This window comes from Ochotona princeps, chromosome 26, assembly GCF_030435755.1.
Source record: "Ochotona princeps isolate mOchPri1 chromosome 26, mOchPri1.hap1, whole genome shotgun sequence".
In the NCBI taxonomy this organism is placed as follows: Eukaryota; Metazoa; Chordata; class Mammalia; order Lagomorpha; family Ochotonidae; genus Ochotona; species Ochotona princeps.
Window position 1 is genome coordinate 6,125,192 of NC_080857.1, and position 15,590 is coordinate 6,140,781.

General features: G+C 46.5%; 1 protein-coding gene across 5 annotated transcripts in view; it reads right to left on the reverse strand.

Annotated features, from left to right (window-relative positions):
• PPP4R4 (protein phosphatase 4 regulatory subunit 4) overlaps positions 1 to 12,759 on the reverse strand; it is an 82,127-nt gene extending 69,368 nt beyond the window's left edge. For all 5 annotated transcript variants that reach the window (XM_058655275.1, XM_058655274.1, XM_058655272.1 and 2 more), the window contains exons 1-2: positions 12,505 to 12,759; positions 11,208 to 11,281 (exon numbers count right to left, since the gene is read on the reverse strand). In XM_058655275.1, the coding sequence (XP_058511258.1) occupies positions 11,208 to 11,281; positions 12,505 to 12,618 (188 nt within the window). In that variant the 5' untranslated portion in view covers positions 12,619 to 12,759. The remainder of the gene's footprint in view (positions 1 to 11,207; positions 11,282 to 12,504) is intronic.
• Between the last annotated feature and the right edge of the window lie 2,831 nt (positions 12,760 to 15,590).

Consider the following 15,590-nt stretch of genomic DNA (forward strand, 5'->3'; position numbering starts at 1 on the left):
AAGCAGCAGGAGATGGCCCACATATTTAGATCCCTGCCATCCCCATGGGAGACCTAGAACAGACCCAGATTCCTGGCTTTGGCTTGGCCAGTCCTGGCTGTTGTAGCCATTTGGGGAGTGAACCAGTAGATGAAAGGTGTCTCTCTGTAATTATTTTTAGGTAAATAAATAAACAAACCTTCAAAAAATACACAAGCTGGAACATATTAATATGAGATAAAGTACATTTCAAAGTAAAGAATAATTCAAGAGATAAACATTACAGCCATTCAAATATGAAGTTTCAACATACATGAACTCACAATAAAAATGACAGATTTGATAGGAGGAATAGACAAATTCACAATTAGAGTCTTGGCTACTTTTCCATAACCAACAGAACAAGCAGACAGGAGACACAGAAAACTTCAACAGTACAATAGCCAACTTGTCCAAAATGCCACCTATAGAAAATTCTATCCAGCACCAGAACACACCTTTCTTTTCCAGTGTCCACAGAATATTCACCAAGATCAATGACATTCGGGGCCATAAAACCTCCACAAAAACTAGTCAGGCAAAGTAGGTTTGGTGACCTTTATGTACAGAACTGAGCTTTCTGGAAGCCAATTGAAAAAAAAAAAAAAAAGATTTCTAAGAGCTGTCACACAACTACAGGAAGTAACGCATACATACACTGTGTCCACATGTGTCCTCCTCTGCCCCGTTGCATCACAGCCACAGGGAGCGCAACTCTCCCTGAACACAGTGCTTCCCTCCACAGGCTTGCAAACACACTTCATGGATTTACAACTGATAGAATTTCCAAACAAATACATTTATGAACATGATTTAGAAAACCTGCACCCTTACTGCCATGCAAACACAGCTTATAAATATACTACACAGAGACTATGAATTCTAAGTCTATTAGACTTCTCAGATTCACTTTTCAAACCTGAACATACATTTTTATGCAGCTAAAAACTTGTCCTGCCCAAACCATTCACAACCCAATTACAACGTGTAAAACTCTTTATCCAAAGAAAATATTGTTCAACTCCAATTCTTTTTTCAGTTTGCCAAAATGAAAGATATTTTTGCTTTATTATTTATTATCTATTTTTGCAGCCAATCCTTAATGAAACACACAAGCTTTTTACATATGATTTTTTAAAGACTCTGAACAATTAACTACCCAAAGACCAAAAAAAAAAAAAAAGGAAAAAGGAAATGAGCCAAACTTCCATCCACCAATGAATGAATCAATAAAATGTGCTATATGCACAAAATGGAAGAGTCATCAATAATAAATAGGAGTAAATTATTGATTCATGCAACATCATGGATAATTTCAAAATAATTTCAAAATAATGATGTTGAGTGAATGAGAATGGATGGAGTAGACACTGTGGGAATCATTTCTATAGATTTCCAGAAGCTGCGAGCTCATCTATGGCTAACGGCAGACCTGCCATTCTGAACCAGGAAGAAGCTCCGAGAGGAGGTGAGGTATGACACAGGGACACAAAGTCACATTTTCAGAGGATGAGTATGTTCATTGTATGAACAATGATGGTTTTACATGTGTGTACATATGTCAATATTCATCAAATTGCCCAGCTTATATGTCATTTATTGAATGCTAATTATGCCTCAACAAAGCTGCAAAGTGGGGGAAAAGGCATACCATTTGACCCTGCATTCTATTCTTAAGCATTTACACAAAAAATAAAGAAAACATGTGTCTACATTCTAACACAGGCAGAATCAATCCACAGTAACACAGAGGAGATCAGGGGTCCCTCAGGGTTAGGGGGAACGGGTGATTTTTTCCAATGGAATGGGAAAATTCTACATTCTTACTAGAGTGCTGGTCATACCACTGGGTACATTTGTCAGAATTCATAAAACCACAAATTATTTAAATTATACCTCAATAAAATAATTTTCAAAAAACTGGACGGTGGAGTGGGTAGCAGAGGCTTTGATGACCCAACCCAGAAAACTAATATCTGGAGAGAAACGTTGACAACCTCATGAAGTTGCTGAATGAGAAATGTCCTATACATCCAAAGTCAACTACGCTTTGAACTGCAAGCAGATGATTTTTTTAAAAAACCAGCTATCCTGCTGGACTCTATGTATGGTGTGTGCTTGTAATGAGGGAATCCCAACGGAACTTGAGCTATGGTTATGCATCAAGGTGAAGGAATCCACCATGGGGGAAGGGTTTGGGGTGAAGGGGGGAGAATCCCAGTACCTATGAAATTGTGTCATGTAATACAAAGTAATTAATGAATAAATGAGTAGAGGAAAAAAAAAACAGCTATCCTTCAGTGCACATAACTCGGGGTCCTCCACATGCATTTCCTCCACTTGCCTCAAGAACCCAAAGACAGAAACATTGGCATATGCATTTCAGATAGGAGATCTGGGCTTAAAGAAGTTAAGCCCGAGATCTGTAAAAAGGAGGGGGAGTGCCTCCACCTCCAAGGAAAATTCTGGGTCTCAGTATTAAGCACTTCCAGCTCAACATTTAGATTCTCAATGTCGAGGGTTAACCGGGGTTGATCACTATTCTAGTGAGAACTAATAAAATGCATTTTTCCTTAAATTATTTTCTGGTCTACTAATACGTGCTGCTACAACATCATTAATTTCCTGGGAAACTCCTAGCACATAAGCACTTCTAAATATTTTCTATATTGTAAATGTTTTTGTAACATGAGGAGTTAACATTTTTAATGTAAATATATGCTTATATAAAATTCAATGTAAAGCATTACAAACAATTTCCATCACTAAAATTTCTGATCAAGAAGGAAAATATGTTATAATGTATACCCAAGACACAAAGTATAGTAGGTTTTCCAATTATTTCTGAACTGACTGCCTCATGCTAATATCATATAAGAATAAACTAAAAGAACTGAGCCAGAACATTTTCTCCAGGCCCCTCACATTAGGCGGCCAACACGATCAGTGCAAAATAGTACAATAACGTTAACAAAAGCCAAAAACCAAAAATGCAAGATAAGCAGATTTAGAAATTCGCTGGGCCTTAAGCACTTCATGCAATCCTAATTCTGTCAGAGTTATAATTTTCACAACCAACATTTCTATTTTTTCTTTCAGATACAGGCAGATGTGCAGAGAGAGGGAAAGATAGAAGATCTTCCATCCACTGGTTCACTCAGGGCCAGGAGCCAAGAGCTTCATCTGGATCTCCCATGTGGTTTGGGCCATCTTCCACTGCTTTCCCAGGTCTAGTAGCAGGGAGCTGGATCAGAAGTGAAGCAACTGGGATTCAAACCAGTGCCCATACAAGATGCTGGCGTCACAGGCAGCAGCTTAACCTGTGATGCCACAAAATCAGCCCCAACATTTCTTTAATGAATTCTTCTAAAAATCCACTACAAAACACAAGGATGAGTGTCAGTGGGGGCCAGGAAGTGGCATAGCAAGCTAATCCTCTACCTGCAGTGGCCGACATCCCATATGGCCCAGTTTGAGTCCTGGCTACTTCATTTTTGATCTAGCTCCCTGATAATAGCCTGAGAAAGCAGTAGAGGATAGCCCAAGGCCCTTGGGCCCTGCAACCACATAATGGGAAACCCTGAAGAAGCTCCTGGCTCGTGGTTTCAGACTGGCCCATTTCTGGCCATTATGGCCGTTTGGGGAGTGAACCTGTGGTTGGAAGACCTCTCTGTGTCTCTGTCTCTCATGTGCTCTCTCGTTCTCTCTCTAACTCTTTCAAGTAAAATGAATAAATCTTTTTTAAAGAAATTTAAGGTTAGAGTCAAGCAATACAATTCCAACTTTTTAACTGGGAATTAATTAGCTATGATTAGGATAAGACTCACCCTCCCTGTGTTGGTACGAATTACCTATTCATCAATTGCCCATGAACTTCCTGAAGTATCCCTACATATTCTGTCCTACATACATTATAGTTATATAACTTACCCCATAACTTAGTCAAACTTATATAATTACTTATTTTAATTTTATAATGTTTTATAGAAATGTAAAGATATTGTAAATAAGTAACTCAGTAATTCTAAGTCAGCCTTGTGGCGTGGCAAGTAACCCATGACCTGCAGTGCTGGCATCCCACTTGGGTGCCAGCTCATGTCCTGGGGGCTCTGTTTCTGATCCAGCTCCCTAATGGCCTGCCAAAGTACTAAAAAAAAAAAAAAAAAGACCCACACACAGGGCTCCTGCTACTCATGTGCAAGACCCAAAGAAGCTCCCAGCTCCTGGCTTCAGCCTGGCCCCATGCCGGCACTGAAGCCATCTGGGGAAAGAATCCATGGATGGATTCTCTCTCTCCTTCTCTGAGTCTCTCTGTAACTCTTTCCAAAATAAATAAGTCTTTATAAGCAGGAATCCTTACAACATGAAACCTTCGCTCCACTCTCCAAAATCTCTAGATGCCTTCAATGACATTATATGGGTCACTTCTACATGGGTGAAAATAGTTTACTTTTTATTTCTAAGCTTTGTGTACAGATCTTCACAAAATATTCTGCTTTCTACTGATGTCACAGAGAGCCTTCTGGAGTGTCAGTAAATGGGGAAAAGAAACAGATGCCTCCCAGGGCTGTTCTCCTAACAAAAGACCAGGAAAAGGAGATAGGAAACAATCCCTACGCCCCTGATATTCCAAGACCTGGTATTTTCCCAAAACACAGAATTTATAGCTTGCTGAGGACTTCAGTCATATGTCCCTATCGGTAATGGAAGATAACTGACTGAAATCCACTATATACTCCTCTTAATACGTGAAACAGTGATCCCTCTGTCTAAAACACTGAAAAATGAAGATGCCTGCATTTTGACAGAAAGGCAAGTCATTCATACATCACTGTCACAGAGAATGACAACCTGAGCAATTATGTTAAAATAAGATCTCTTGAGACCAGCATTGTAGCACACCGAGTTAGGCCAGTACCCATGATGCCAGCATCCCATATCACATCACGACCTGGTTTCTCTCCCTCGGACCCAGCTCCCTGCTAAGGCAACTGGCAAGGCAGCGGAGCACGGCACAGACTCTTGCCCCCGTGATACTAACACACAGGAGGACCCGCGTGGAGTTTCCAGCTCTGGGCTTCAGCCTGGCACAACCTTGGCCATTGCAGCTACTTGGACAGTGAATCAATAAATGGAAGACTTTTTTCTCTTTGTCCCTGCTCCTGCCAGCCACTCTCACCTACCTCTGGCTCTGTCACTCTGACTTTTAAGTGAAACAAAGTAAGTCTTAAAAGAAACGATAAAATAAAATGACCCTTTGAATCATTAAAAGTGTAGGGTCTAGGGGTGGTTCTAGGAAGAGATCAAGACTCCAGTATCCACTTCGTCTTTCTTTCTTTTTTTTTTAATAAATCTTTTTTATTTTTTTTTAAAGATTTATTTATCTTTATTACAAAGTCAGATATACAGAGAGGAGGAGAGACAGAGAGGAAGATCTTCCATCCAATGATTCATTCCCCAAGTGACCGCAATGGCCGGTGCTATGCCGATCCAAAGCCGGGAACCAGGAACCTCTTCCAGGTCTCCCACGCGGGTGCAGGATCCCAAAGCTTTGGGCTGTCCTCGACTGCTTTCCCAGGCCACAAGCAGGGAGCTGGATGGGAAGTGGAGCTGCCGGGATTAGAACCGGCGCCCATATGGGATCCCGGGGCGCTGGGGGCTTATCCAGCTCTTCTAAGAGCGGGGCTTTGGTAGCCCAATCCAGCCCAGCTACCCCCTCGCCCCCCGCCTGCTGAGTCACCACAGAACCACTTCACACGAGCTCCGCCATCTCCAGCCTCCCAAGCACCACAGCAACGGGGCCCCCTGATCTTGGGCTGTGAACCTCCAAATCTAAGCAAAGACCAACATTCTTCCTCCTCAGTTACTCCTCTCAAGGATTTCAGTGAAAATATCACAATCGCACAAATAAAACAGTTTAAACAATTTATGGGATGAGCTAACCAGCTAGCCATCCTGAGAGATTCCTAAAAGTCCCCTGTAGATCACCAAAGAAAACTGGCCAAGCGATACTGACCACACACACACACATATACATACATGTGTGTGGCCTCTTGGTCTCTCACAAACACACACACATACACACCCCTCATCCACCCACTGAAACAGAAAACTTGCCGAAGGCATCAAAACTAGTAACAAAATGAGTCTAAAATATAAGCACACATACATAAGCTTTACACACAGCGTTTCACTCTTGAACTAGCTAACGGGATAGGTATTTTCAAAAGACAAAAAGCGAGCTGAGTTAGCAAAGCCGACTTCTGGAAGTCTCCCTTACTGCCTCGTAGCTACCCTCTGGTCCTGACCACAGAAGAGGCATGCCAGGGCAGGGCTCGGCTGCAACCAGTGATATGGCTGCAGGAATCTGTTACGTCAATAGGTGGAGCACTTACACCTTAACACACACACACACACACACACACACACACACACACACACACACACACACACACACACACACACACACACACACACACACACACACACACACACACACACACACACACACACACACACACACACACACACACACACACACACACACACACACACACACACACACGATCCCAGTTAAAGATATACTTCATCTGACAGCCCGGGAGAGCCAAAATGTAAGCTGCTTTACCACTTACAGCACAAAGTGAAACAAACTGTAAAGGCCACATGGAACTTCAGGAGCAACAGCAAATACTGCTTCAGACAAGGTCATGTGTGAGAAAACGCAAACCTGTAAAACAGGTTGATCTTACTCAGGCTCAACGTAAAATGCTTAGTTACAATTTATGAAGAATTTAGCTTTTGATAAATACTAACAGCAAAAGCAATGAGACAATACCTCTCATAATCTTCACTTGATAATTTCCTGGCCTGTTACCTTATGAATTTCCTGGAAGACAGAATCAATGCCATTTCTCTTTAAAAGTCTGAGATGTACGTTGGCCACCTAAGCAGCTTGGAAATGGGGCGACACAGGAGGGAACTAGCATTGATTGGCTATCAATCTTGTATGTGGCAGGTGCCTAACTTATAATGCAAACACCACAAGTAACTCACTCACAGTCACACAGATGGCAAACAGCAGAATGAGATCTAACCTAAGCCTGCCGGATTCTATTGCCCACAATTTAAAAAAAAAAAAGTTCTTAATTGACTGAGTATTTTCATCATCTTACATACATTGCATTCCATTACGAGACACATATTTATATCCCAGCCAAGAACAAGAGTGAGATAAGAAAAGAAGCAACATAAAATAAGGCTTATCTGGGCCCAGCACAGTAGTCTAATGGCTGAATCTTTGCTTGCAACCACCAGGATTCCATATGGGCACCAGTTTGTGTCCCAACTGCTCCACTTCCCATCCAGCTCCCTGCTTGTGGCCTGGGAAAACAGCTGAGGACGACCCAAGTCTTGGGACCCTGCACCTGCATGGCAGACCTGGAAGAAATTCCAGGTTCCTGGCTCTGGATTGGCTCAGCTCCAGCTGTTGCGGTCACTTGGGGAGTGAACCAGCAGATGGAAGGTCCTCCTCTCTGTATCTCCTTCCTGTAAACCTGCCTTTCCCATTTAAAAAAAAAAAATCTTTAAAAACATATATATATGGTTTATCTTCCAAGACCTCTTACAATCTATTCAGGCAAACATAAGCACAAAAGCGCAGGGTTGAGCCTAGAGTAACAATGAACTGCCAGCTAAACAGCACAGCCACAGAGTGACAGGCAAGCTCAGAGCAGCCCGGAATCCATGTGTATTGAGCAGTTGGAGAGGACCTGGTGACAGAAACAGGGTTATAGGTGGATCTTGGGGGCAGCAAATCCTGCCAGGACAGTGAATGCCAGCTCGACTGCTTGCCAAAGTGAGCACCAACAGAGTTACCAGCACGTGGAAACACGACTGACCCAGGCTATAGCACAGCTGAATCTTAGAAACAGTCAAGACCAAGCCAGAAAGCAGGCGAGAACTGCCAGAAGATGGAAGGGTTGGGAAATGAGGCAGGATTACTAACAGTGCAGGATTTCTTCAGGGGTAACTAGAAGTCTTTTGAAATTGACTACAGAAATGGTTCTACAATTCCGTGACTATGGAGTCTGTCTGTGGCTCAGTGGGGTAAGCTTCCGTCTACAATGCCAGCATCCCTTGGGAACGCCTGTTCAACTCCCAGTTGCTCCACTTCTGATCCAGCTCCCTACTAATGCACCTGGGAAGGCATCAGATAACGGCCCACACATTTAGATTCCTACCACCCACGTGTGCGACGTGAATGTTCCAGGCTCCTGGCTTCTACGTGGCCCAAACCTGGCAGTGGAAGTCAGTTAGGAAGATCTCGCTCCCCTTTCTGCATAACTCTGCCTTTAAAATAGTTTTTTTTTAATTTTACAAATACACTCTAAACCACTAAATTGTACAATTTAAATGAGTGGACTAGATGTAACGTGAATCCTATCTCAACTAAAGCCATTTAGGAAGTGAAGGACTCTTGGGATGTCACAGCGTCCAGCTGGAATGCAGTCACGCAGGCAGATTGCAGAATGTCAGACTTAGGAATCGGGAGTTTTATCTGGCAGTGGTTAGACATCAATAAAGGCTTACGTAATTAAAACACAATATACATACATAGGACTCTAATACAATTTTTTCACATATTTTTTAAGTACATTCTTAAAATATATGCCAAAATCACAGAGAGAACAGAGAAAAAAAATGCCATGCTATGATTTTGACTAAGACACAAGCTGTGACTATTAGGAAAGCTGTTTTGCTTCAGTGCTAAATGCCACAGCTGGGTATATCAGCATCCTATTCATGCAAAACCACAATTTCATCTGTGTCAAATCTCCAAATGCCATAATGTTCTAAACTTAATTGTGAAAACAGCATTAACAACTGACCTGCCATGTCCTGGTCAGGCAGTTTCATGCTCAGCGGGTAGCAGGGCTCTGTACATCACTCCTTCCGCAGATACTTGGAACCAATTTAAACTGTAGCCACCAGCACCCCACTGACATGAAGCACTCCCTATCAGTGCTCACACATTTGGCTCTGAATTCTAATCTAACATAGTGGTCCTGAGTAGTTTTCCACATTCCAAATAAGAAAACAAACAAACAAAAATCAAACCCAAAGCAGAAACGCAGACAGTAAATATACCCACGGATGTCTGTGTGAATATTAAATATCCAACACAGGGGAAAAAATTTAAAAATTCCAAAATAAACCTGAAAATCACCAACAGAAGAAAAAACAAACTATAGATTTAGGACCGGGTTCCATGGAACCCAACAAAACAAGGAAGGGGGTGGGGTGACGACTAAATGACACCGAACAGAGCTCAAGCAGCAGATGGTGAGGCTTTCAGAGCAGCCCCTCTCCCCGAATCCAAGGAAAGAAAGAAGCCTTCACGCAGCCTTGGCCCCCAGAAGCTGGCCTCCAGCTGAAGTTCCACATCCCCGCCCCGCCCGGAAGGTATAAGATGGTAGCAACACAAAAGCCAGCCCCGCTGCCGAGGCCACACACAACCAAACCAGTGTTCCCCTTCCAAGTCATCATGCAGGCCTCCTTCAACAAGGTGAGCCCCAAGAAACGCGAGGAGCGGGCGGATCTCTTTCAAAGCTCTGGTCGGACATGGCCCATCTGTCTCCCCAAGGGTTCTGTGAGTGAGAACTATGCTCGCGCTCTAGAAAACAAAACCCACTCGGACAACTCACCCCACTCACAAACAATACAAGGAAAATGGAAAACAAAGAAGCTCTCCTCCACTAGAAACCTTAGCACTGCTATCTGGAGAAAGGTGTAAGTAGAACAAGATCCTCCATTTCCTCAGTGTAAGCAGGGCTTACACTACAGAGAATACGGCGGGAAGAGGATTGTCCATCATTAACTCCCCACCGCGCTTCACTTGCCTTCACTTCAAGTCAAAGAATCATGGGAAAAGGGAAATGTTGGCAATTGTTGGAAGCATGCTCATGATTAAGGGATAATAAGTAATCAATAAAATGTCAAGATGGGCTAAAAGGTGTGAGTAAACAGCTCTAAGCAAACAGCAAACATACATTCCGTTGGTACTACAGAGGAGTTAATTAAACAGGTGGAAACACTACGAGCAAAAAGAGATGGTGAAAACCACTTGAACCTGAAGCCCAAGACGGGGGATCACCGGGGAATGGTCTCCACGAGAAGCATGCTGCTCTGCCAACCAGGCCACCAGCTGGCTAAAGAAGTAAGAAAACACGAGAGGGATTTAAAAAAAAAAAAGTATCATTCGTGACTATCACGGGACTGGAAACATGATCTGTGAACCAGAAAGGAAACTTGCCAGTACTTCCAACTGGCAAAGTCGACCTGAGCCGAGGAGAACAAAGACGACAAATACTCTGGAAGATAAATGGCCCCAGTATTCAAAATCTGATCCTGAGCCGAGAGTGGGACGGGGAGGGGGGGCCATCACTTGCCACCAGCTGGGGGTGGGGGTGGGGGAGGCGGGCGCTGTGCAAGTTAAGGAAAGTTTCAAAGTAATTACACACAAAATGCCTTAGGCGATTTTCTATGTCCGAAGTATATTCAGTTACACACTGTTACTATATTAATTTCCAAGAAACTAAATCTACAGCATAATTTTTAAATAATTCAGAAAAATACCTGCAAAGCTTTGCAATAATCATTTGCTGCAAGCAATTGTATGGAGCCTGTGAGCCGGCTTTAGACTTCAGTGACAGTAGGCTCGACAACACAAAAACCGTTCTCAGGGACACTTCCAGAGCCCAGGATGAGGAGCCATCCCAGCAGGACACCCTGGGCAGCTGGCTCAACCACCAGTCCTGGACGCTTCTTCTACACCGTAAAGGAGCCTACAATGTTCACGTTCTACAATGGACTTTAAAAACAGTCCCTGGATACTCTCAGACCTTGTTTAAATGTACTGAATCTTAAGTGAGAGAAGCCAACGCTGGGAAAGGGGGAAGGATGAACGTGAACAGAAGCCGTGTTCTGTAAATATTTATAAATTAAGACGTTTTCTTCGAGCTCAGTTGTGAAACCTCTTCAAGCCATGCTTAAGTCTACTTTGCAACACAGGTCAGCGCTAGGCGTGCTCGCCTCCCCTGCTGAAATGGGCTAAGCACGCACAGCCCGAACGGGCACTGCACCCTGTCTGCACGCAACCGCAAGGGAAGAGCGGGAAGAGCAAATACCTGAGAAGATAAACAGCCCTCTCGATATCACTGAGGTCTTCATCAACTGTCAGCTTTTCTATTTCTTCTGGTGTCTGTCAAATGAAAAATTTAAATATATATACACACACACACACACAAACACACACATATGTGTGCATGTAAACATCGAGTCTGTGTGCACGTCCCTCCCCCATCCCCCCAGGGCGAGTCCAGAGGAATCAGAAAGTTTCACAATTAATCAATGCAAAGGAATCAAGGGCCCCAGGATTCTGGGCCACATCCGTTGCGGAGGTCGCTAAACGGGTGGGCAAGTTTGGGGGTGCGTTTCAGCTGGTTTCTCGAGTTCGTGCGGTTGCGGCTCGCAGACTGCAGCGCACACACTCCATCCCTCAAGCCCCGCGCCGGCTTCTCCCGCGCCTTCCACTGCAGCGGATGCTCCCGGGGCTGGGGGCGGACGGATGAAGATTGAAAACGGGTGGGGATGAAAAGGACACGAACCAGCAGGGGTGGGGGGATAGACTCTGTGGCTAGCAGGAAATCCAAGAAGCCAGGCATTGCGGCAGGTGGGCGTGGGGCAGGCTATCGGAGCTGGTAGGGGTCGACAGGCAGAGGAGGGGTCGGGGAGCCGGAGTCGGCGGGGGAGCAAGCTGGAGGCGGACTCCCCCCCAAAGGGCAGGGCGCAGGTCCCAGGCAGAGTCCTGGGGCGGGGGTGGGGGCTGGGAGGAAAGGACGAGCGGTGACTCAGGATGGGCCCGAGGAGTCCGGAGAGCTTTGAAAAACCACCCCGGGAACGGAGGCTGACTGGGGAGGCCGAGGAAAGCCGCGCTGGGGCCAGGGGGGCAGAGTTTGACCTGACTTGGGGTGGATGGGACCTGGGGCCTTTCACGGAGTGGTGGGGGACGCAGTAGGGGCAGAGTAGTAGTGTGGACAGAGGAGTGAGCCCGGGACCAGACTCCAGGGTCCAGGGTCCAGAGAGACCCGGGATACCCCAGCAGAGGCGGGCTGAGGGGACAGCTCAGGAGCGGGCTAAGGAGAGCAAGCCCCGAGGGGCCGCGGCTGCCCGGAGAGGGAGGTCGCTGGGGTCAGCAGCTCGGCCGTTCCCGGCGTGGGCCGTGGGTCAGGCGACCACCAGTCCCCCACCGGCAGGAGCCCGCCTCTCGGGGAGCCGGGACCACGCCGAGCAAGGGGCCCCGGGGAGAGCCGGCTTAAGGTGGCCGGCGCCGGGGCTGGCGAGAACCCTACCCTCCTCGACCCGCCCGACTAGGGAGGCGCCGGCCGGCCGGGCGCCCACGGGGCGTTTCTCGGCGGGGCGCACCTTGAGGCTCCGGCGGACCGGCCTCTCGATGATGGTGAGCTCCTGCAGGTCATCCATGTAGCCGAACAGGCTGTTCTGACTGAAATCCATGGCGGCGGGCGGCGGCGGATGCATGGACCGCCGGGCCCCCCTCGCCGCCCGGGCCCGAGCGGCCCCGGGATGCCGGACGCGCGCAGCCCCGCGGCCGCCCGCCCACCGGCCAGGACTTCGCGAAGCCGCTCTCCGCCGCCGCCGCCGCCGCGGGAGCCCAGCGGGGAGGCGGGCGCAGCGGCGCGGCCCGCCGAGGGGGCGGGGCTGGGGCGGGGCGACGCAGCCACGCCCGCCTCGGCCCCGCCCCCTCCGGGTGCCGCCAGCGCGCGCCCGCGACCGAACGCAACTGCCGCGCAACGTCGCCCTGGGCTCCCGCTCGGCCCCGCCCCGCCCCCTCGGCGCGTGCGCGGCGCAGGCCGCCGGCGACCCACGAGCGAGGCCCAGAGGAGGACGTTCGGAGCCGCGGGCGGCGGGCTGGGCTCTGCCGACCAGGTTATAAATCAAGCTTTATCTTAGGTGTGTGAGTCTTTGGAAACTACCTAGCGTAAATAGAATTGGTTACTGACTGAGGTTTCAAACCTCCCCTGTGGCCCTTAAACCCTGAGGATAAGGGCGCTGAACGTCCTAATAATACGGTCAATCTCCCCACACTTTGCTTTCTCCAGTATTGCCTTTGGCATTGAAAGTGGAAATAGCCCTTGGCGACCAGTTCCCTTGCACTCTGATGGGCCAGTGGAAGGGCTCGAGCTGTGGTGGGGTGAGGACGGGAAAGAGGCCAGGACACGGGGAAAGTGGCTTCCCTGTCCTTCTGTCCTTCCGCGGGCGTTAGTGAGGTCCCTGCTGATTTGTGACTGATGATGCATTTCACTTGCCACGTCTGCCCAGCCCAGGAACGTAGATGCGATCCGACTTAAGCCTGGATGACCAGCCCTTGTAGTGGATATTGGAATGACTGCAGACAGAGTCGTGAAGGTGGCTTGCAGGGAACAGCAGGTTGGTGCTGGGAAAATGCAGTTTGACAGTGGAATCCAAAACTCGGCTAATTATTGCCTGGAGCCTGGCTGCCCAGAACCTTGAGGTCCAGGCCTGGCTCTGCCAGGACATATGGTAGAAAAGCCCTCACAGACTGCTTCCTTAGTTGAGCTGCTTCTGTGTGGCACTGTGTCTCAAGGTGTTACAATGCAGCTGAGGCCCCGAGACTGCAGAGAGAGCCGGGGCTAGCCATTCTGTGTGTTCCTTTAACAGCTGCTGCATGTGGACTTGAGCCTAAATGCCAATTCCCAGCTTCACCAAGACACATAACCTCTCTGCCCCTCCCTTTCCTCAGCTCTAAGATAGGAATGGGAGTGGCACTCAGCACCAAGTGTTGTTGGGAAAATTAAATGAAGTGATGCTTCGAAAAATTCCTGGCACAAGTATTTACTGGTATGGTTAATAATACCACAAGACCAGTGTCCCGCTAGGCCCCTGGTTTAAAAGATACAGTTAATTGTGCTGAGAGGCAAAATAATACTTCCCCAAAGATGGCAGTGTCGTAATCCCCTGAGCCTGTAACTGTGTCCACTGGTCAGGAAAAGGAACTTGGATGTGACAGGTTGGAGGGTTTTGAGAGGAGGAGATGATCCTGGGTTCTCCAGGTGGGCCTCACGTCAACAGAAGCTTCCTTCTGTGTGGCAGAGGGAGACGGAAGGGTTGTATCAGGGAATACAAGAGAGACTTGTCCCGCCATGGCTGGCTTCCAAGATGGAGGGGAGCCATGAGCCAGCAGCATGGGACAAAGAGGGTGTAAAAACAGAAAAGGACCTTGTAAATTATCTGCTGAAGCCTTGATCTCAGCCCCGGGGGCCCTTCAGACTCCTGACATCTAGAATGGTGAGAGAATCTAGGTGAGCTGTTCTGGGCCTCAAGGTCCTGTTACGGCAGCCAAGGGGTGCATGCAAGCATCTGTACAGGGAAAAGACATGAGTTTGCTTTGTACCTCAGACCAGTCATATACAAAAATAATCTTGAGTGAAAAAAGCCCAAAGCATGAATTGCAAATCTTCCAATCTTCTGGAAGAAAATATAATAAAGTGGTTCTACCACATGTGAATAGCAATTCTTTTTTTTTTTTAAAGGAGGTGTATACTATATAAAACGAATAAATTTTGATGCTTTTTTTAGATTTATTTTTATTAGAAAGGCATATCCGACTTAGGGAGATAAAGAGAGACAGAAAGATCTTCCATCTGCTGGTTCACGTCCCAGATGGCCAAAGCTGAGTCTATCTGAAATCAAAATCCAGCAGCTTCTTCTGAGTGTCCCACATGAGTGCAGGGTCCCAGGGTTTTGGTCCATTTTCTACTGTTCTCCCGAATAATAAGCAGGGAGCTGGATGAGAAGTGGAACAGCCGGGACACGAACCAGAGTCCCTATGGGATCCCAGTACTTGCAAGGTGAGGATTTGGCCATTGAGCTACCATGCTGGACCCAAATCTAGATATTTATATTTTAAAATGAAGAACTTGGATTCATCATAGACCATGACAAGACCAATCATGGCCTGAGAAAAAATGCTTACAGCAACTTAATCATCAAAGGAGGACTGACTAGAAGCCAGAGCTCTCAAAAAATTCAGCAAGAAAACAACTCAACAAAAAAATGTTCAATATATACTTTATAAAAGACTCACCAATATATCTTTGAAAATGGTTCAAGCTCAATCCTTCATTAGTGATTATAAAGCCTTAATCATAATTAAGTTTAATTCTGATTAATGAAAATGAGAAGGTAAATTTACACATCCACCAGATGGACGAAGAGCTGACCACACAAAGTATTGTGTAGATGTGGAGAATATACTGGTAGAAGTATCAACAGGTGCAGTAACCTTGGAAATTAATTTGTCATGTACTTGAAAATGGAATTAGCAATCTTACAATCATATGTAACTACAAATTATGATAACATCTATGAAACATGCAGAGAGTTCTGATCCGACACTAATGGACGAGGGCAACCCCACCTAGTTATGCATCAGTGAGAAACAAACGTTATGTTTAGCCTCTATCCCGTGT